General features: G+C 44.8%; 2 protein-coding genes across 5 annotated transcripts in view; one reads left to right on the top strand and one right to left on the bottom strand.

The window, feature by feature from the left end:
* CMTR1 (cap methyltransferase 1) overlaps nt 1-15,000 on the top strand; it is a 33,311-nt gene extending 18,311 nt beyond the window's left edge. For 2 of the 3 annotated variants that reach the window (XM_021550479.3, XM_077782016.1), the window contains 6 exons: nt 1,130-1,221; nt 1,826-1,894; nt 3,289-3,336; nt 3,917-4,029; nt 4,572-4,680; nt 6,350-9,187. In XM_021550479.3, coding sequence (XP_021406154.1) covers nt 1,130-1,221; nt 1,826-1,894; nt 3,289-3,336; nt 3,917-4,029; nt 4,572-4,680; nt 6,350-6,482 — 564 coding nt within the window. In that variant the 3' untranslated portion in view covers nt 6,483-9,187. Of the gene's footprint in view, nt 1-1,129; nt 1,222-1,825; nt 1,895-3,288; nt 3,337-3,916; nt 4,030-4,571; nt 4,681-6,349; nt 9,188-14,356 lie in introns of those variants that run through there. The other variant, XR_013339690.1, reaches the window with a different exon arrangement.
* CCDC167 (coiled-coil domain containing 167) lies at nt 9,183-22,030 on the bottom strand. Of its 2 annotated transcripts, XM_021550482.3 has the most exons (4): nt 21,958-22,030; nt 14,518-14,612; nt 12,100-12,152; nt 9,183-10,031 (listed from the first exon to the last, which is right to left on the bottom strand). In XM_021550482.3, exons 1-4 carry the CDS (start codon nt 22,018-22,020, stop codon nt 9,928-9,930), a joined length of 315 nt encoding a protein of 104 aa, XP_021406157.2. In that variant the 5' UTR covers nt 22,021-22,030; the 3' UTR covers nt 9,183-9,927. The 2 variants fall into 2 exon arrangements, 1 of the variants encoding a protein (XP_021406157.2); XR_002467292.2 differs by lacking the exon at nt 12,100-12,152 and having other exon boundaries at nt 9,932-10,031; nt 21,958-21,976.
* Between the last annotated feature and the right edge of the window lie 236 nt (nt 22,031-22,266).

The raw sequence follows: 22,266 nt of genomic DNA, 5'->3' as shown, positions 1-22,266 counted from the left end.
ACAAGACATTGCCACCATGACTTCATGTGTCTGTGGCTCTGTGGGTACATAACTGCTCAGTAGTGACTGGAGACTATGAGGAGAAGATCCTCATGGTATATTTACAGTGTAAGGTGAAAAATCCCAGCTGCCTGGGAGTTTCCCTGTTGTCTTGCATCTCAGACAAGGATCCTGTAGTGTGCTGGTCTTCGTGATACTTGATAAGGCACAGATAGCTGGTGGATGGCAACTGTGGTCCTGCTCTCCCTCCCCTAAGACAGAACTGGGTATTTGAGATGCATTAGTGTGAGAACCCCGGGCTTGCTCTGGGGTCTCATGTGGTGGTAAAATTTCTCCTCCAACCTGTGCTTCCAAAGAAAAACTCCGCAGCCTCTTGTTGTTCGGTCTCAAGGCAGTTTATTGCTAGTTATCTAAAAGATTGTGTTCGCGGGCTGCGGCTGTTTGGTCAGCGGCCCAGGCAGAGACACACACACACACCCTGACATCCTCTCTGTCTGCTGTCTTCTTCTTCTCTCCCCCCGCCCAGGGCTGCTGCTATCTTTTATATGATATATTATGTATTACATGTTTGTAGTTTTCCTCCAATACCTACTACCTATATTACAAAGTGCTTTTCTACTCTAAACCAATCTGTAAATGCCAACATCACCAAGAACATGGAGGCAAGGAAGAAGGAGGAAGAACAGGATCAGCCCACTTTCCTCCATCTTAGAACTTCTGACCCCCATGTACAAATAACAATCCCCCTGTACAATACTAAAAAAATTTCCCATCTACTTTGTAACTACTTTTACTATGCTATCTAACCCTTTGTGACTGCTTGTTCCACCTTCAAAGTTGGTAATCCATTCCATGGCTCAAACTCAAAATCACAGCTGTTTCCAGCTGCCTGCTGAGGTCTAGAATGCTTCTGAGCAAGGCCTGGAACCTCTAAAAATGTCTGAGAGACATTTTGAGTTCCAACACACTAGTTCTTGGAGTATGCCATGTTCCTGTATAACGGGCAACAGGGAATTTGTGTGTTTCTAATATCTGGAAAGGTGCTTTCTTGCTAGAAGAGATGTCCTGTCAAAAAACAGGCTGAAATAGCCACAGCGTGAATAATAAATCTCTGTATTGCCCTCCTTAGGGGAAAGCCCAGCGAAAAATCAGTGCCATCCACATCCTCGATGTCTTGGTGCTGAATGGCAATGATGTTCAAATGCAGCATTTCAACCAGAGGTATGTGGATTCTGGATAAGCGTTTTTCTGTACATGTGTAGGAGTGACTGGAACAGTGTTTAGACAAAAAGCAGAATGCTGAGCAAAGGGAGACAAGTGCATTCAGCTGAAATACTGCTATAAAGATGAACTGTGAATGAGGCTGCTCTGAACTGAAGTACATATAGGCTTTTCCAACTGTATCTTCTCTGTGTACGAGGGCAGCTCTAACTTCTTTCTTAGTGTAGGCTGAGCCAGGCATGGCTGAGGTAAACTGACCATTCTAGGAATATGAATGAGCTGAGAGAGAAGGAACAAGCCCCTCTATTTCCATCCTCAGGGACATAATGTCTCTGCTAATCCTGATAGCCTGATAAATATATCAGTGTTCAACAGTATGTGGACTTAGAGAGTAAGCTATGGAGACTCATTTGTAATGGATAATAAGCAGTATCACTGGGCACTGAATTGGGAGAGCAGGGTGAAAAGAAGTCTTGCTAGACCCATTTGCCTAGCAGTGTGCATGTCCTGAGTTGGCAAATCACTTACTCTGTTGAAGCTGTTACCTACCTGCTGTACCAAAGGCCTTGTTAAATTGCTGGGTTCTCTTTCCATGTTCATTCAGGATTCGGCTGGCAGAGAAATTTGTCAAAGCTGTTTCTAAACCCAGCCGGCCAGATATGAACCCCATCCGGTGAGTGATGCCTCCTTTCCTCAGCCTCGCTTGCTTTGGTGTCAGTGTGTTGGAGGACATGAAGGGCAGTTAAGTTTCAGGCTGAAATTCATAGTTCTGTTACGTTCTTTGGAAAGAGATTAAAAACTTTTTATATATTTAAAGTAACTATTATTAATGGAGAAGTTGAGCCCTCCTTTCACATGTCACACAGTCACATTTTCATCATAGGTGGATTGGCTGGTGTTGATTCCAAATATGTGTGATTGTAGGTCTAGCAGCCAGTGAGCTTAATCATTGCAAAGAATTCTGTCCTTGTCTGCCCTGAAGGGTCAGCAGCAGTACAGTGATGCTGACTGTTAGTAAATGCAGGACTGACCAGCATCTCTGAGGACAAGGCTTTAGTTACAACCCCCAGGAAAGTTCCTGACAAAGGGCTTCAGCTTTGGTTGTCTCCTGGCCTTCTATTTCATTAATTCTACTGCAGTGTAGCATAAGAGCACAACTGTGAAGGCATCAGTCAGGTATTATGGACGAAACAGCTTCTCATTCACAAGCTGAAGTCATTAATGAAGCTGGAGGAAGGGAGAGAAGGAGCTTCTTGATGGCTTAATGAAAGGCAATGAGTGGAATCTCTGCCTAGTGAAAAACAGACATTTGTAATAACTGGAGGTGCCCAAAATGCTGGGGAAGGCTGAAGGTGAAGTGAGAAGGAGAGCTGGGGAAATGGATTGTAGAGAGGTCATTTGCTGCTTTTGTGGAAAGCTGTTAAAGTGTTCCTGTTGTGCTCTTTGAAACCTAATGCTTGTAGGGATGTGGGAAATGAGTGGTTGTTGTGTCCAATTAGAGGCAGTGCTTTTTTAACTTACTGATTGTTTTTCTGTCTCAAAACAACAAAACCAGGTTGATGTAATGACAGAATGAGGACTCAGAATAATATTTATTGATTAAAAAAAATTCTCTTTTTACCTCAGGGTAACTAACAAGTTTATTGCATCTCTGAGGATAGTAATGGTGAAGATCAGGTTGTTAATTTTACTGTGAGGCCTGCATACTGAGGCCCGAACATATCTGGGACTGACCTTGGTCAATTTATCTGATGGGAAAACAAAAGCACCTGACTTTCACTGTTTTTACTTTTCTGTATAGTCAACCTGAGGTAAAAATGCACAGCTTCCTTAGCAGCAAGGATATTTATCTGCTGCTTACAGCAATCCAGCCATGAACATGCAGGTGTCAGGTTTTCTCAAGCCAGGAAAAACTAGTCACTGAAGCATAAGATAGAGGAAAAGGGTGAGTCTCAGTTGAGCCTGACTACCTCATGCTGTATAAAATCAACCATTTGGCTGCTCCCTGTAGCTGGGCAGAAAAAAAAGCACAGTTCTTTTTTTGAAATAACGTTTTTGTCTTCCCAGAGTGAAGGAAGTATACAGATTGGAAGAAATGGACAAGATTTTTGTGAGGTAAGCAATTGGTGCAAATAAAACGTCAGGGCCCACTGAGGTTATCAGTCACTGGTGCACAGGAATGGGAGGGATGTTCTGATCTGTGCTAGTGGGGTCATGGAGAATGAGCTGTTAGAGCTCATGGTGGCTGCTGTTCCTGAGATGCTGCTCACTCAGAGCATCATTCTGCTGCATTCTCATGCCATAGATGTGGCCAATGCACTTCATAGCAGTTGGAGTAGCAACAGTGCCTGAGTTTGGGTGCAGAAGTATCAATGGTTTCTCAGTGGCTTGAAAGGTCGAGAATTGACACTTGAAATAGGAACCCTGTTTAGATCAATTATGGTAGCTTATCACAGATTTTTCACCACAGCACTCAATTTGCAGCTTGATCTAGACAGGTCTGACTGGTTTCTCTTGGCCTGTGTGGGTAGGCAAAAACCTCAGTATTTCAGGATGTGATGATTCGATCCTGTCCTGTGCCATGCTGTCAGTTCTCATTGTGACATTCTGGAGAAGGGGGTGGCAGGTGGTACAATGTGTGTATAAGCACAGTAAAGGAAGAAACACTCTATCACTGCCTTCTCTCAACATTTAGGTTAGAGATGAAAGTCATCAAGAGTTCAGGGGGAATGCCCCGGCTGTCCTACACTGGCCGAGATGATCGGCATTTTGTGCCCACAGGACTCTACATCGTACGGACTATGAACGGTAGGGAGAGTCTTCACTCCCTCTCAACTTTTCTTTGTCTCTCCAAGTAAAAAGTATTGACCAGGCTTACTCATATTGTAACTTGGTAAACAATTAATGGCACTATTCAAATGGATAGAGATTAAGTGTTTGCATGTAATGACAGTAGCTTGGATTTGGGTGAGGTTTAGGGTGTTATATGTAAGTTTTCTGTTGTGGGTTGATTAGTTATCATGTGGGTAATTCCATTTATTTACATGACTGACTACCTTCTTTTTTTAATGAGATCATAATTTTTCATCATGATGTTTTCCAGAGTAATAGGATGTGGAAATACCCTGTTTCAAAAGTGAGCTTCTAAATGGAGGGAGAAGGTATTTTTCTCAGTGAATAGAGAACAGCTTGGGATGCAGGTTGTCTTGGGGGAAGGAAGGAAAAAGGAGTAATGGAAAGATCACAGTTGTTCTTATAGATTCCTCCTGCCTACTTTTACTGCATGTGTATTTCTTCTGTGATTTTTTTCCTTTTTATTTTCTATCTGATCTCTGTAACCCCTCTGCTAGATCCCTGGACAATGGCATATAGCAAAAACTTCAAGAAGAAATTCTTCTTCAACAAAATGACCAATGTAGCGACATACAACCTCCTTCCTGAAGCCATTGCACCCTTTCAGTGAGTATAAGTCAGAGCTGAGGCTATGGAGGGTATATGTCTGCCAGTGTGTGTGTGTATGCACCTGGGTGTTTGGAAGGGCGCTCTGCGGTGCTGTGTCCTTGCAGTCGTTTGCAGTGCAAGTGCAGCTGGTCACCAGAAGGGTGTGCTGCAGGAGCTGGCATCTTCTCAGGCTTTCAGGAAACTGTTGATGTGGAATCATGGATTTTGCAATTAATGGCTATGAATAACAAACATCCTAGAACTTCGTTCTGCTGTCTGCAGCAGACTACAAGTTACTGAACCTCCTGCATGTGGGAAAGTAGAAATTGAGCCCAGCAACTGTAGTTTTCTGCATCTCTGTATTTAACATGTTTGGTTGGAAGTTGCTAATTAAAAAGCAAATCCCAGTTCATTTAGCCCAGGCTCGTGGGAAGCTAGGAGCTGTTTTAAAGAGTGTGAGTAAAACAGTAGCTCCTTGGGAAAGGATGGAGTGGCTTGTCATTGGACAGTCATTAACATCGTGGCTGCTGAAAACCATCTGTATCTACTGAGCACCAGGTTGAGGTCATTACCCAAGTACAGCAAATCCCAAGTCTGATCCCTCAGGGCTCCTCAGTAGAGAGGTTCTGCACTACCACCATTACCCAGGACTGAGTCTCTGCATGAAAACTTGACATGAAATAGCACTCCTGATTTTCTCACTTTGAATGTCCTTACCTGTCTTAGAGCAACACCTTTCAGGAATCCTTAAGCCTTTCTTCATGTGGTGAATGGCAGAACAGGCTTAAAAGGAGAGGCACATGATGCTTTTTCCCTCAGTGTATCAGGGTGGGGTTAGTTCTGCCTATGTACTCTGAAATAGGCCAGCATGAACCTACAGGAATGCCTGACGTGGAGGGAGTGCTTGTGTGGGACTCCAGAAGAGATGTGTTGTGGTTAGTTGAGTACTAATATGTCTATAATTAGGCACTGACATGTGCTCTTGTTGCTGTGCTAGTACTGCTTTGTTAGAACAGAAGCATTAAATAAGATATGAATATTAAGTGTCACTAATTGTACAAAACTAAAGGCTGCTGTGTTGGCAGTAATTAGCAGCTCTGATTTCATTATGCCTGAGACTGTTGATGCAGTGAGGGAGGGCTGTGCTTGATGCAGTGGGAGATAGTGCTGTAGGCCCAAAACTCTCAGCAGCAAAGTAGGGCTCAGTTATTTCACATGAGGGGAAATAGGGAATGATCCTAGCTGCTTTTGTGCCTTGGGAAGTGCAAGCTCCATAGGAGAGCTGTTACTGATTATAGAAGGTATGTGGTGAGGGATTAGGTTGCTGCTCCTGGCAGACTTTCTAAATTCTTCATTAAGGTCTTTCCATTGCCTGCAATGACAGTTTCGTCCTCTGGGTTTATCCCCAGTGACTTGACTCCTTCCAGCAAATACTGAACTGAATTTGAGTGAGGCTAGAATTAACAAGTTTGTTTCCATAGAAATCTCTTAGGCTTGGCTGTTACTGTACTTTGAGGGCTGTAGAGTTTGTAAGGTGAATGAATGAATGCACTGGTCTTGCCTAAGGCACATGTTCTGAGTATTTCTATGTGGCTCCCATAGCAAGGGCAACTGTCTCTCGCTGGGATGGAGGTGTTTTCCTTTCCCTTCTCTGCCAAACTAATCTTGCTCTCCTCTCTGCCCACAGTGTCTGCCATTACAGCCGCCTCTTCTGGGAATGGGGGGAAGGTGTCAAAGTGCATGACTCTCAGAAAAGACAAGATCCAGAGAAGCTATCAAAGGAGACTGTTCTGTCTTTCATCCAAGCACACTACCCCTAACCCTGTGCTCTTGAGGGTGCAGGGAGGGGCTGAGCCCAGGCGGAATTCTTCAGGGACTGATGGGACTGGGAAGGCTCCACAACTTCTATCCTGGTATTCTCCAGAGCTGATTTCTTGGAGATGATTGAACCAGAGGGTGGTATGCAGAAGGGACAGGATGAGGCTTTACCCTGGTAGTGTATATAAGAGTCCAGCCCAGGTAGCACCTGGTGCCAGAGTACCTAAGGTGACTCCTGGAGCTGAGGCCTAATGTTCTTTTGTGCTGACCTACTGCATGCATGAGGCCAAGGGGCTGGCAGCTTTCTTTGCTCCTATTCAAACATTCAGCAAGGTTTGTGGAGCTCTGTGTGTGCCAGAACTCTGCAGGCTTCTGCTTCTCTTGCAGTGTGGGAAGGAGCAGAGATGTTTTGATGGCAGAGCTGGGAAACAGCACACTGAAGCAGCCCTGCATTGCTCCTGGCAGCTGTCTCCTTGGCTACTATATCCAGAGGAGGGCATTAAGTCTTTGGTGAGCTGTGGGCAAAAGTTACATACTCTTGTCGGTGTCTCCAACGTTTCTGTTTATCAAGGCACTCAGCTAGTCACTAGCAATTATTATGTGATGGCTCCCTGTTGGACAGATGCCAATGCAGGTGATGAGTACAGTTCCTGGCACAGATCTGATGTGCTCACACCTCTGCAAGCTGCTGTGACAAGGATTTCCCCTTTCCAGATTAGTGACAGATGCCAAGCCAGCAGCCTGGGGCTGATTTATGAAAATGTACCATGGTTGGTATACGTGCTTCATGGTACTTCTGAGACCAAAGTGCTTTGATTCTTGGTACTCAACATTATTACCTAAACCTTCAGAGAGGAAGGTGGATGTGGGAGGGAAGACACAGAAAAGTTGGGATGCTGAAGTCTCTGGAAGAAATGATGGGAATATCTAACTTAGTTAAAAAGACTTGGGGCTTCAGTAGAAAGATATCTTGACTTTAACCATGTAGCTTAATCAGAAGCAATCCTGTCCCCTGACTGGCAAGGTTACCAGACTTTTAAAATATCAGAGTGGCTTTGAAATTCTCTGTATCTCATTTGACTCTGGAACTGCATCTGATGTGAAGGCACACAGCTAGGAAACTCCTCTCAGTATGGCATTTGTGTCAAGATTTCTCCATGCAGTTATATGCCAGGCTCAAAGTTGGCTTCCGTTGCATGTTTTACCTTCACTTCTGGCTTCCATGGCACTTTGCCAAGTCTTCCACATAAATCAGAAGATAACACATAGTCAAATGTTTTGGGATAAACAGCAAGACAGTCCTCTTTTTTTGTTTGTTTTGTTTTGTTTGTTTTTAAACACAAATTGGCAGTAGGGAGAAAAGTGATTTAGGGATTTGTCTGAACTGTGCCTTAAGGATAGCTACAGCTCTAGAATCTATAGCAGTTGTTTAGACTATGTCTTTTTCTCCACATCCATATGAATAATTTGAACAAGCCTGTGCAGCAAAACATAGAAACTTTGACTTAGACACAGGTCTGTCAAAACAGTTGAAGGACTGCAGGCTGTTGAGGCATCCTCTTGGCTGATTTGTAGATCCTCTCCGCTCTCAAACATTGGTAAAACATGTATGAAAGAAACTGTGGCTCTTCCCCCTAAACAACAAGAGGTGTGCCATTAGTAGCTTTGTCTTGGCAAAGGCACTTCCATGAGGGATGGGGAAGAATAACTCCCAGTAGGCAATAAAGTACCTTAACCTCTGGTGTCCAGACCTGTGTAGAGCTGGCTTTTTAAACCAACCAGCAGTTTTAGTTCTGAGGACCTCTATGGACTGCCTTGAGTCTGTTCCAGTGCCAGCAATGCATGCTGCTCCCTCTGCCAGGCTCCTTTCCAGTATTGTGTCCTCAGCTCAGAGCTTTGACTCCTGTGGGCTAGCACACAGAAGAATAACTAGGAAGTAAACTAGGATCAGTGTAGGCCTTGGAGGGTACAAAAAAACTTGGTCAGTCTGCAGGCTAGCTTTTATGAATGGATATTCTGTTTACTCAGTTGTCTCTAGTTCCTCATTGTAATTTGCTTTTATTTTTATTTTTGATGCACTGAACCTTAATTCCAAATCTCCCTTCAAGAAGGCAGGCATGAGCCATCAAGCTACTTGCTTCCCTGCTGAGGAATTATGTTGGGAAGGGTGGGTGAGGAAGGTCTTGTTGAAGGGAGTGTTTATGTATGTTAATTGCACAATGTATTATTATTAGGCTTTGTATAATTTTGTGTTGACTTCTATGTTTTTATGTTCTATTACCAATACAGCCCCTTTAGTTCACAGCAGTGCTTCTTTCCTTTGCTTCCAACAAAATTTGGGCCAGCAGTGTCTGTCAGTGTAGCAACAGAGAAATGTCAGCAGAGGTAAATTTTCAAGGCAGTTCCTTTTAAAGGTTTTTGTGGCAAGTTTAGAGCATTGGAATGAGAGGGGATTACAGGCTCTGGCACTCCTGCAGCATGGGTAGGCTCTTGTTCCACTCAGAGAAGTACATTCCAGGCCACAGCAGACTAGTAACCCACTGTTGAGAGCTCAGTGACCAAGGGGTTAAGTGCCTAACCTAGTCTAGGCTTACCATAGTGCAATGTGTGCCAGTAGGGTAATAGTAGGGTGAGAATAAAGCAGTGGCTGAGAAACAGAACAGGGTAAAAAAAACCCCAACCAAATAAACCAAACAGAAAACTGAAAGGTCAAATTGTTTTATTTAAAGCTCTACAGAAGCACTTTCATCTCTCTGGGAATTGATAGTAAATTGTCTTCTGCAAATGCTAATTCTCAAAGGCACAAAATGGCTACCAAGCTCTGATGCACTGGAGAGAGGTAGGCAGATCATCTCACAGTCCAAGCACCCATATCTCAATATGGATGCTTCCTGCTTGCGGAGATACCTACGTCCCATCTGCTTTTGTGGGTGTAGGATTCCCTTGTTCCTGGAAGTCAGGGTGGAGGAGGAAGCATCTTTAGCTCAGCTCTGGGAATATACAGAATTGCAGTACCTACAGCTTACCCTTTGCATCAAGAGCTTGGTCCCTTCAATTTATGACTGTGTCACAGGAGCCAAGGTGTGTATTCCACCTGGGCCGGGCAGAAAGCACCTCTCTGCAATCACAAAGGTCCTCTTCAAAAAGGAGAATGTATTGCCTTCCTGGATCTGGCTGGATGGTCCTGATTGTGTTTTGGCTAAGATGGCACCACCTTGAGCTCTGCTTGACCTGATTTCCAAGCACAAGTATGCTGTGATTTCTGGTTTGTCTCCTGTCCTCCTCAATTTGCAGAGAAAAATCTTCCCTACAACAAGGCTTGGAGACAATAAACAAGAACAGTAATTTGAAATGCTGATCCTCACCCTTCCGGGAGGCACAATGATGAGAGGAGGAAGAACTCCTTGCAGGAGTAATTTGTTCAGCAGTGAGAATTCTTGAGTGCAATCACATTGTCCAGCAGGCGTAAATAAGAACAATCAGCAATGCCATGGCCACAGCAAGTGCAGCATTCTTGCGATTTTCTTTACGAAGCACACTCAGTTCTTTCTCTGGGAAACAAACAAAAGAATTGCCTGTGAAGGTTCTTCATGTTGCAGCTACACTTCCTTTTGAAACTCTCTTAGAAGCACAAAGCTACCTTGGCCACAGGCAAAAATTTTGGGAGCAGTATGCAAAGCTGCCAACAGGGTGTGCTGAATGGGAAGTAATTACCCAAACTAGCAGGAACCCTTTCATTTGTTCTCATCCTGACACTCGTGGTAGCTGTGCTTGGGAATAATTCAGTGCCAAACCAGTTCCTGTTGGCAAATGACATTGCTGTATGCCTCTACTAAGGACAGACTGTTTCATTAGAATAACTGCTTGCTCCCTAAGAGAATGGAGGAGACAGGAGGGCAAAGAGCTATTTGTACTATCTTCTAGATGTAACAGCCTGGTAGCTCTTTCTAATGCTAAAATTTACATACAACTGTAGCCACCTTTGAATGCTACAGAATCTGTGTTTCCTTACATCTCAGAAGGATCAGTGTCGAAAAGGTGTCCCCTTGGACACTTACTCTGTTGGGGTCTGAAGCTTTTTAGAGATAGGTAAACCAGGGAGAAGGAAAGCAACCTAAACAACAGTTGCAGAGAGAGGAAGACAGTAGCTACTTCAAGTATGGAGTCTTGCCAATCTCCATTTATATTTGGTTCCCTTTACCACTCTTGCTAGTTCTGTTCCACAAAACTTTGCTGGCTGGTACAGGTAAGCAGTGAGGCCTCCAGCCTTTCACAGTGCAAGGCCAAACAACCCTAAGTGTGTGGCAGGCAAGGTCAGGACTGTCCAGAGAGAGGCTGCTTTTGTTGCTGAGTTCATCTGCAGAGGTACTGCCTCTAGAGTTTGCACAAGCAGCCTCCAGAAGTTCTCCAAGTGGTGTTGGTAATCAAAAGAGACTTTTAGCTCTTCTTTCTGCCCCATTCTTCACTGAATACAAGTTTTCTTATGTAGCCACAGAGCAATCTGCTTGAATCTGCAAGTCCACAAAGGAGGTGACAGGGTCACATAACCTCATGGACAGCAGTGCCAGCTTAAACGGATGCTGACAATGCCATTGTCAGCAGCTGCTGTTCATGGCCTCAAGTGCATTAGCTGGAATAAGGAAAGATTTAGTCAGAGGCCACAGCGGTGATGTCACCATTAGGTGAGGCTGTTGCTGCTGTCTGAGCTGCTGTCAGACTGCTCTGCTGATGCCAGCAGGGATGGCTGACTGCTGTCTGGTTAAAGGGTGGCAGCAATTTTCAGTCTTCTGCTGTCTCTAGTGGTAGGCCCTTAGGGAACAGCTTTCTGTCTGTTTAGTAACTGTTACTCTTCTGGAAACAGTCCTCTAGCATGAGTTATAATTACAAATTTGCTGGCCATACCCCAGCTTTCAGCCCTCTAGACCTAAAAGAATACTTGTGCCTCTTTCCCTTTTGTGAGATCTGCTGCTTGCACAGTTGCAGAGTACTGCCAAGCAGGTAACACATTACCAGGAACCTGAAGATGAACAAAGGAGCACTGCTAGTGGAATGGAAATCCTGTCAAGTATGGTATCTTGGAGACTTTCATTCTGTCAACAGCAGAACTTGTACCAAGGAAAGACACTGGCTCTCTAGAAGTGCAGATGGCACATCAGTGTGAATCACCATGCTCTTGTGCTGAGTAGCCTCATAAATTGATACAGTTAGAACCCTCCCCAAGGAAGGTATACTTTGCTACACTCCTGATAGTACTTGCATTCTTGCCTAGCAAGCCTCTACAAGGAAAAAAAAACAACTTGGGGGAGGGATGCTAAAAGCTACTTGAGCCAATCTGCCAGCTATGATTATCTAAAGACTGGTAATTTGGGGTATGTGGACGGGTTATTTTCTCCCCTTCACTAGCTGATGCTTATTTTTTTCCCTGTGGAAGTACAGCTCAAGTGGGAGGATACAGATTCCTATTATAATATGCTGACTACATTTCCATTAGTCTAGCTCCTTTTGGTTGAAGCTAAATTCAAAGGCAGAAGTCAGAGGTGGCACGAACTTGAAGACAAAGCTAAGCTGCAGCACTGATCCCATCCTGCCCAGAGGGACCATTTTTAATGAAGCTCTTACCATAGTTGTCAGCTTTGGTCATTAGTAAGTTTCGCTCTCTCTCCAGTGACTTTCTGTAATGAGAAGAGGAGTTCATTGCCTGCAAGGCAAAACACAGCCTATTTCTTTGCTTACATGATGGAAGAGAGACTGTCCTCACTGCTGGGGATATCTGCTCAGAGGATGAACCCCTCACCCCTCCCTGTTGGAAGGGTGACAGTTTAGAAATACCCAGCTGTGCGAGAGAAGAGATGCAGCATTTTAGATTATTTTTTCCTTCCCCCAGATTGCTTCATATCTCTCAGGAGAGCAGTGTAGGAAAACTAGAGCTAGAAGGAGGCTCTTGGGTCAGTCCCCTACTCTGGTTTCCCCTAGGTGAGGCAGGAAGTTCTCAGACAGCTATGGGATGGGGCAGAGTCCTCATATGCTCTCGGGAGGATCCTGCCCCTCCACCACATTAGGCTTAGTGTTGGAACAGTAATGCTTCTCACCATTTGAACCTGGGATCCCTTTGTCAGAGGTATCCAATTTACAGAAATTGGTGAACTCAAGGAAACAAGCTGAATCCAAGCCCTGTCCTAACAAGTTAAACAACCTGTCATTAGACTGAAGACTCATAATAACAGAAAAGACTAAGGCCAACCCAGCCCTTTTCTTAAACTGCACGAGATGATTAATTAGTATACAGATTAAAATATAAATCCAAAATAAAATTCCTGAAAGCAGCAGTGTTTCCATTATGGCAGCGAGGAAATGGTCAGTCCTTCCAGACTGCATATAAATAAACACACACTAACAAATTATCTCGTGGTTCAGAGAAGGCAGAAGGTGCAGAGTTTGTTGTTCCCCTTGGTGCACAGCAAGAACAATCCGTAGGAGGAAAGACATCCAAATCTATGTGTACAGCTAGTTAAGTGTAAGAGTGCAAGAAAGCAACCTACATCAGGAGCAGTAGGAGAAGAAAGGGCTCTAGAAGAAAATTGGATGGAGAGCAGTCAGGAGGAAGTGAGAAGACAGATTTACCAACATGACTGAGATGCTACTTAAAAATTTGTGAAAAGAGTCAAGAGAAGAAGCTTTGAGAATGAGACATAAAGAAACCATGACAACTGTACTTCAAAATGGAAAATCAGAACTCCTCTTTGTATGCTATACACTGATTTGATAATTTTGATCATGGTACCTTCCCTCCAGGGTTTTCCAAAGGGTCTGGAATAGGACAACAGAAGTTCTGTTTCTATTTCCATGCAAGCTGTAAAATTCACAGAAGGCCCCAAAAATCCCAATTCATAACTCTTTGCACTAGGCCCTGTATTTCAGACAGAAACCATCATATATCACATCTTGTCAAGTTACCACAACTGTAGGTTTGGTTGTTGGCCACCTAAGCCCCAGATGAAGAATACAGATAGTAAACAAGGAGAATTTAGGCCAGAAAAGGATTGTTGAGATGAGGAGCTATAGTGAAGAGGGACAGGAAGAGACAGGACCCTGTCTAAATATGGATGGGGATATAAAACTGCAGTAAAGGAGCGGGGTACAAAGGAGAGTTTAACAAAGAACTTAAACTAAGTCTGATAAATATCAGGGGATGGAGACATCACTATTGCTATGATAATTTCTAATGGGGTTCTACAGGACAGTATTGTAGAGCAAACACCAGGATTATCAGGACTATTCCCTAGGCTGATGGTTAAGCCTCTCGGCCTTTTTCTGCTTGGAGCAGAGCAGGATGCTAGTGACTGAAAAAATGTCCTCCAGCAGAGAGATTTGAATCTCTTGCTTCACACTCAAGAGAAACAGCAGGTTCTGCCTATGTCTACTGTAAAATCCAGGACAAAGTCCTTGCTTGAGTCCCAGTTCTAGAAGCCAACAAATGCTGCCTCTACAGTAGCCACAGATTTCATGGGAATTGTCCCTCTTAGCTTTTCCAAGAAAAGCCAGTGCATTAATTCATCCCTACATCCAGACACATTAGCAACACAGACACAGCTATTTTCCCTCAGCTGCTTTTGCAGCTGGATCCCAGCCTGGTTTGGGCCTTAGTAATAGTTACTGCACACCTCCCTGATTGAACCCAGGTGGCTTCAGCAAGACTTGAGCAGCAGCGTGCAGAAAACCTTTGCCAGACTCACAGAGCAGGTTTGTAAGAGGCCAGGAGCCAGGCCTGTAAATGAACTGGTAAGTTTCAGGCACTGCTTTTCTGGTTGTGGCACAGGTTGGAGTAAGGCTGTTAATAAGATACAGCTTTCTCTCTTTATCACTGTATTTCTCACAGAGGCAAGTTCCCCAAGAAAGCTCCAAGCTGCGAGAAGAGAGTCTTGTCATGGGAAATCACACATTCCCACCCCTTCAAGAGCCCTTGCTTGTTCCTACAGCAGGATGACAGCTAAGCTGAAGTGCACACATACAGCTGTTTAAGGAGCTGGTCAGCAATACCTTTCTTCAGGGCTGAGCTTCTCTCTGCGCAGCTTAAGGTCCACCTCTTCCATGCTCTGTCTGCAGCATGCCAGCTTCTCCTCTAATCCATCAATCTGAAAAACACCACACCAGTCACCATCATTTTTTCTCCTAGCTTACAAGGACTCATTCCCATTCAGATGATGGCAGTTCAGCTACTATTCCTCCCCACCTCCCCATATCGAGGGATGAATCCCAGATCTGTGTAGAAACCACAGCACGGAGAGCTCATAATCTCCCAGCTCAGCCTGTATTCTAGCCCAGACAACTGTAAAATCATCACTGCAGATACAGCCAAACCAGCCCTGACACTGCCTATTGTGTGGCTGGCCAGCACCCTTTTGCTAGGATCTGATCCTGTTGCAGCTTGCTCTGGTTTCTTTGCGTGTAGGTCCACAAGCAAAGGTGTGATCTTAGGTATCTTTATGCAATTAAAGGATAAAGACACTGGCCTAAACCAAAGCCTGAGGGACAGGATCTTATTTTAGCAATTTGAATGGATGCAGAAATCTACAAAGCACCCTCAGCTGTCTGGTTGGGTGAAGAGGGAACAAAGAGATACTTCAAGTCTCTTTTACTCAGCTAGATCTACAACAGCAACAGGAGTCTGCACAATATGGTCAAGAGAGCATTCGCCACTGCCTCCTTCAACCTGTACCAAGTGTTGGCAGCAACATGTTTCCATGCAGAAAAATATTGGTTATCTCCTTGTGTCTCTTCATCAAGTATCCCAACAGCCACCCTTGTGTCTTCCTGTGGAGGGGAGTAACCACAGCTAGGCATAGGAGGGTTGATCTCCTTGTACGCAAACAAACTGCCTAGGAGGGAATCCTACCATGGTAAACAGTTCTGGGAATCATTCCTGTCTTCTGCCTGGCAACCACAGCATAGACATCTCAAGGAAAACTCTGACTTTCAAGCTTGCTTCCAGCAGGGAAGTAGTGTGACTAAACAGACAACATGGAACACAACGACCTAGCCTGAAAGAAAATGGCCTCAGAGCACTAAGATGGCAGTGACCTCTCTTTTGAGCTACTCAGTGCAACACTCCTGCTGTGCCTGGTTCTCCAGGGAAGGCTGGCAGCACGGCCTCCCTGTGGTGGGAGCTTTCAAACACCAGATGCTGAGAGGCAGCACAGTCCTGGGTAAAGGTGGAATGAGCTGCCTGGACACCAGCCTCAGAAGCAGCCCAGAGCACAAACACACTCATAAACAGTAATAAGGGAAACAAAATCAAAGGTAGTGATCCCTAATTACTGCTGCTTTGGGATCAGCTCTGTTCTGATCAGCTCCTGTTAATGAGCTCATTAGCAATCTCACACCTTCTGCTCAGGAAATGCAGGCAAGCATTGTAACTAAGCAGGACTGGAGAGAAGAGGCTTGACATAAAGCAGACCATGAAAAGAAGTTTAACCAGTCAGTTAAACAGTCTGGAAGAAGCACAGCAGAGCTGGGGAGGGGGACGTATAAGAAGGCTCAAATAAATGTATGATTTATCAGATAGCAATCCCAAAGTCCTCGGCTATTAGGCAACTCTGCCAGTGTTCAAGATACCAAATTCCCCAGAGGCATATGTACAGCTTCCTGAGCCCAAGGAGAGCACCAAGGCATATCGCCTGATTCCAAAGCTCAGGGAATAGCACTTCTGTGTTTGGCAATGCTTGGGTTTGCCTGGATGAGGATAATTATCTTCCTCCATTTCCAACTGTGCCAGTTAAGAATGTTAACTGTAGCTGCTCATCGCCATGTCATCCACTACAACTCAGTCAGCATGATGCATTGCCCCAGTCTGCTTCAGGGCCGAGAAATTATTTCACCCAGGCCAGCTCTGAGCACACTTATCAGCAAGTTAATTTAATAGCACAGTGTGGTACAGCAGAGGTGGGGTGTTGGTCCAGTCAAATTTAAGAATTACCATCTCCCTCACCAGATCCTACCATTTGTAAATGGCTATTTCTGCTCCCTTAGCTGTTGGAAACCCTTATGTGCACACACAGGAAAAGATGCTTCAGCATGTGTTACCTGGCTCCTCCTTAGCCTGTTAAATTATTACAGTGCACCATGGCTTCTCTGGAAATATATTTTAAAATAATGCTAAATAATACATTAAAGAATTAACAAGAGCTTTACTTAGCTGCCAACCCCACCACTAAATTATCCATGCTACTGCACTCCAATCCTCTCCTCCATGCCTGGTCCTCCTACCTGGCAGTTGCTCTCACTAGTATATTCTCTGCCCGCACTTCCCTCATTTCATGAGACTTAACAAGAGTATTTTCTGCCCAACTTTGTCAGTGCTTTTACTTTCTGCTGACTAAAAATCTCCAGATTCCACGTAATACGTTAAAGTTTCAACAGGTTTTACTGCTCTTAAATCAAAACTCAAGTTTGGGTCCCTTGCTGGAGAGCAATAATTTGCTAATAAACCACACACCCTAGAACTGCATCATCAGCTGTGCTGAGCTGGGGGCACAAGGGATAAAAAATAACCAGAAAAAAAAGCAAGGAAGGAGGAACAGACTGCTGAATGAACAAAATACTTTTCTTTCACAATTTCACTACTTTTTTTTTCTGGCTAGCCTGAGTTATTAGGAGTTATAAGGAAGGACAAGACTGGGGATTCACAGATGTTATCCATTCACCGTGCCTCAGTTTTCCCACTTATAAATTAAGACACTATAATTGCCTCCTGAAGGCAGCTCATTTGAATAAGAAGCCTCAGACACTATCTTGATGTATCAAAGTCATTGTCTTGCTTGGCATTTAGGAGCTGCTCCTGCAAGGCAGGAGTGTCTCAGCAACTCAGCCATCCAAGTGACTCTTCACTGCAGAACAAAAGAAAGACAAAAGCAGAAAATAAGCATAGGGAAAAAATCAGAGAAATACCTGGGAACTACTGATTACTCTCTGGGCTGCAAAGGAAACTCCTAGGGGAAGACATAGTCTGTAAAATTGTAGCACAAGAATATCTGTAGGGCTTTGCCATAATCCCCTGCAACAGCTAGCTCTGCTGGAGAGCAATCCTAGAAGCAGGTGCTCACCTGAGCTTGCTGTGGATGGAAAGCTTTCCCTCTTACTAAATAATACATGAGGTTAGTTGGGATACATACCTGGGCACACTGGAAGCCCACAGGAAAACAAGGAGCCAAGCTCGCTTAGCTGAACCACCCTTGCACTTCACACTACCTTATCTCTTAAGTGGCAATTCTCAGCACAGTGCCTCCTAAGTTGCAAAGATGAACCTTTCCTCCTTTTATCTCTCCTTTCCTTTAAGGGGATCCTCTGGGACAGAGCTGAAATGCAGCAAGCAGAAAGTTCATATGACAGCTTCTCAGGTTCACACAGATGGTAGCAGGGACACAGGACTTCACTCACTGCAACATCTTTAAGTAGTTCCAGTTAAAAAAAAGGGGAGTGAAACACGTGCTTCACATCCAGGCAGCAGATCTGGGCACAGAGAGCTGCCCTTCTGAAGCTCCTCAGGAGAGAGTCCAGTAAGTCAAGTAGTCAAGTCCCAGCAGCTATGGATGCACATAGGGATCCAAGATCCCTATTGCCTCCTTTGCTCCACAGGTATGACAAGTCATTCAGCTATTTTTGCTGAATTCTGGCAACACTTGCTCATAATCTGCAAACTGTTTTAAGCTAGAGAGACCTGGAATGGATTTCAATCCAAACTGATTTACATGCTTATTACAAATTCCATTTGTTGGTACCATCTTGGGCAGAGAGCCTGAAATAGCTAACATCAGGGTAGAGACAAAGAGAGAAGTGAAAAAGCAGCTTTGCTTATAGAATTGAGCTGGATCCCATTTAATACATTTTGTAGCAAATTAATGAAAGATTTCTTTCCAGCAGAAAGGCTAAAAGCGCTTTTCAAGAACTGGCATCCACCCTCCACTTTTATGAATTCCCTAATTAAGATACCGGCAAAGAGCCATATCACACATACGTCGACACCCAACAGCATTAGGTAATGACGTTTTCATCTTCTGACCCTCATAAAACAGATCAAAGCCAACTGAAGAGGTGGGGGCAAAGAAAAAACCCCTTCCCTGAGCAGTCTTTACGTGCCTTGTCACCTGCCAGCACACTTGAACTGTTCTTGCACAGAAGAATTAATGGTTCCTGCATCCAAAAATTTGGCTGGATTATTAAAATCAGTCCAGCAGAGACAAGTTTTGTTTAAATTCAAGTGCTAACTTGCTGTTCATGGACACACTTCCATTTTCTCCATGCTCTTGGAATTATTTAGCATGCTGGAAAATAATTTCACAGACATTCCGCCTACAGCATGCTTAGAAATTTTTACCAGACAAGCTATTCACAGCAGAGGATGACCCCCCAGCAAAGTCTAAGATGGCTCCTGCAGAACAACCCTGTGTGTTGCTGAAGGCAGAAAGGCTGGATCCTATCTACACCTCCTCCTTCAGCTTCGCAGGGGCCATCTCATTAGTCAGTGCATCCTGCCTCAGAGCAGAGCAGCGGCTTTGCAGGACTGCACACAGATGTGACAACAGAGCATACGAACCAGATTTTCAAAAACTTCTGCAAGAAAAGCTTCTGAACATGAACTGTGTCAGCCTTTTCCCTATTCTTTAGGTTCTTTTATAGACACTGATCAGCCATTGCCCTGTCAGACTCAGCAACAAATGTAATAATACTTTATAGAAACACACACCTGACATTTTGCTGCCCAGGCACTGCCTTTAATTTAATGCACTTTTCTGCTTCTCAGATTTTTTCAGTTGTTGTCTGAGCCACAAGTATATTTTTAGTGGTTACAATATCCTTTAGCAAGAAGTTTCACAGCAGGTTATAGGAAGAACCAACCCCTCCTCTTTGTTCCGAGCTTGTCAGCTGCTGGTTTCATTTGATAGTCCTTACTTTGTATTGACAGTGTATGTTCATTCTTCATTTAAAGCTACAAATAGCATACAGAGGATATAGGGCTATATTGAGTCCCTTGCAGTCATGTTTTCCAGCTCAAAAGGACCTGGAATGCTTGGTAGTTTCTTGCATAAAGTTCTCCACACCTTTGGTCATCCATGTCACTCTCTTAATTCCATTTTCACTATTTTGGTACAAAATGGACCAGTCTTGTCAATTCATTTTCCTGATAAGTTTCCTCAAGCAAGTCCTATGCAGCTCGGCATTGTCAATAGGGCTGCCTGTCAAAAGACTAGATCTATATGAAAGAAGTGACATGAATTTAAACAAACACAACCTTTTAGAGATTCATTTATAGCTATTTAAACCAGATCATATCAATTACATCTGCAATTTGTAAGTGCAAGCTAATCTGATAAGTGTCCATATAGAAAATTGCATTCATTTAGCATCATGACTTCAGTTAAACAAGCATAACTCTGCCTAGATGAGGCCTTCCAAAGCTAGTCATGCATCATGCCGTATTAAGACTCATCTGAAAAGTTTTCCTTATTATCATAACAGCTCAGAAGGTAATAGTGAACAGAGTAAGTTTAAATTATGAATCAAGTATCATGGTTGTCACACAAACTGAAACACAGCCCTCTCTTCCTCTGGCTTAAAGGGATTTTTTTTTTCTTCCTCCCTAACCTCTCTTCAGTAGTGTTCTCATCACTGCAAGTGGAAAGAATTTTATCTTGTAGTAATGTCTTTGCACAGATATTTTCACCTGTAATGCAGAAAAAAGAATAACTCTACAATCCTTTCAAAACTAGTATGTTCCATCCTGAAAACTTCTAAAAAAAACCCCAAAACCTAATCTAAAGCTACTACAAGTCCTCAAACATTTTGCAACAATTTTCTGTGGCAGCTAAAATCACTCCCTTTTCATTCTGTGAAAAGCAGGTCCCTAACAGGCTGAGCCATTTTGCCACCTCTCTTTTTGTAAGTAGACCTACCATCTCAACTCTTCTTGTCTACCACTTTTCAAACCACAACCACAAAAAAACGCACCAAAAAAACAAAAACAAACAAACAAAAAACTCAAAAAAATCCCCCCCCAAAAAATCCCCTCCAAAAAAAACACGCAAAAAACCTCAAACCAACCAACCAACCAAAAAATCACTGTTCAATTCTCTCTGATAGGCTCACCAAAGAAAGCCTGGACAGTCAGCATAGCCCTCTGAACTCCCTTTAATGGTTGTATTTGGGTTAGAATGCCCAGAATTGTGTTTCTCTAATGAAAGCCTAACCAATGAAACACACCAGGTAACCATAAACCAAACTCCTATTCCACACAGCAGGATGAGAGGAGGTCTCATCAATACATATAAATATCTTAAAGGTGGGTGTGAAGAGGTTGGTGCCAAACTTTTCAGTGGTGCCAGTGACAGGAGGAGGAGGAGCAATGCCTGTAAGCTAAACTAAAAACTAAAACGCAGGAAGTTCCACCTCAATGTGAGGAAGAAAAACTTTTTACACTGAAACAGACCACTGGAACAGGCTGCTCTGGCAGGCTGTGGAGTTTCCCTCTCTGGAGACATTCAAAATTTACCTGGTCACGTTCCTGATCGGCTCTAGGTAACCCTGCCCTGGCAAGGGGGTTGGATGAGATGCTATCCAGACGTCCTTTCCAGCCCTAAGGGTTCTGTGACACTCACCTTTATGTTACCAGCTGGTGACACATTTCTGACACGCCCTGACATTTCCCAGGCCTTTCCATTCTGGTTACCTTGGTCTGTTGTGCATGTGCTCACCTGAAAAGACTTCAGGGCAGATGTGACCAATGAGATTCACTGCATGAATTCTGGCCCATTTCAGACATTTGTGAGGAAGATTCAGGCTTTTCTGAGCCCAAAATATTCAAAGCCACAGACTTGAACTCAGACTTGAGCCCAGACAGCACTGTTCAGTGCAGGAGCCAGAAAGACATATGCTTCAGAGAGATCTTAACTAACACAACTCAGCTTGTTTACAGAAAGACAAAGCTTCAACAGAGCTTACCAGCAGCCCTCCTGCCACCCAGGAGCTCACAGTATCTACAGAATGGGTAAGATCTGAAGGGACCACAGTGGGTGATCTGCTGCAACCTCCCTGCTCAAGAGTCATCCTCAAGCACATGGCACAGGTGCAATCTCCAGTGTGGGAGAGAGAGAGAGAGAGACAAAACACCCAAACCCAGTAAGAACGCAGCTTTAGAAGGAAGACATACTCTTAAAACCCAGCCTTTCACCTTTCTCCTAGCTGTGACTTACAGGCCCCTCACATGCCAGTTTACCACTGGGTTCCTCTCAAGAAGCAGCAGCACACGGATGACTTCCAGCGCCGCACACACACAACGGGCTGGCGGTCACGGCCCGCCGCAGCACCCCCACGGGCACACGCACCCACGGCCCAAGGCCACCGCCCGCCGTCGCTGAAGGCCGGGAGCAAGGACGCAGCTCCGAGCCCCCGCCAGCCCGGCCGCAGCAGCCGCCGCGCCCCCCTCACCTCCCGGGCCACGCTCGGCCCCGCTCGCCGCCGGCCCATTCGCCGGCCCCGCCCGCCGCGCATGCGCAGGGCCGCCCCGCCGCCTTGCTGCGGGCCGCGCGCTGGGCTGGGCTGCGCTGGGCGGGTGCCGCGGTGGGGGGAGCGCCGCTGGCTGCCCTCGCCCATGGAGCCGCTGGCCCCGGGGCTGCGTTCGGGCCTGCGAGCCCTGCCGGCGTGGTTCCGACACAGGCGAGGGCGAGCAGCAGCCAGAGCGGCGCATCCCGCGCTGTGCCGCTGCTGCCCGCAGCCTGCTCTGCCCTCTAGCGGATG

Source organism: Lonchura striata, chromosome 3 (assembly GCF_046129695.1).
Source record: "Lonchura striata isolate bLonStr1 chromosome 3, bLonStr1.mat, whole genome shotgun sequence".
Taxonomy (NCBI): domain Eukaryota; kingdom Metazoa; phylum Chordata; class Aves; order Passeriformes; family Estrildidae; genus Lonchura; species Lonchura striata.
Note: the sequence above shows the minus strand (reverse complement) of the source record. Positions and strands in the feature narration are given on the sequence as shown.

Excerpts from the sequence above, each read along its gene's own strand:
- CCDC167 (XM_021550482.3), bottom strand. The coding sequence starts at position 22,020 with ATGCGCGGCGGGCGGGGCCGGCGAATGGGCCGGCGGCGAGCGGGGCCG. Across the intron at positions 14,613-21,957 it reads GGCCGAGCGTGGCCCGGGAG|ATTGATGGATTAGAGGAGAA; the intron begins GTGAGGGGGGCG and ends GGTGTTTTTCAG. Across the intron at positions 12,153-14,517 it reads AAGCTCAGCCCTGAAGAAAG|AAAGTCACTGGAGAGAGAGC; the intron begins GTATTGCTGACC and ends TTCTCATTACAG.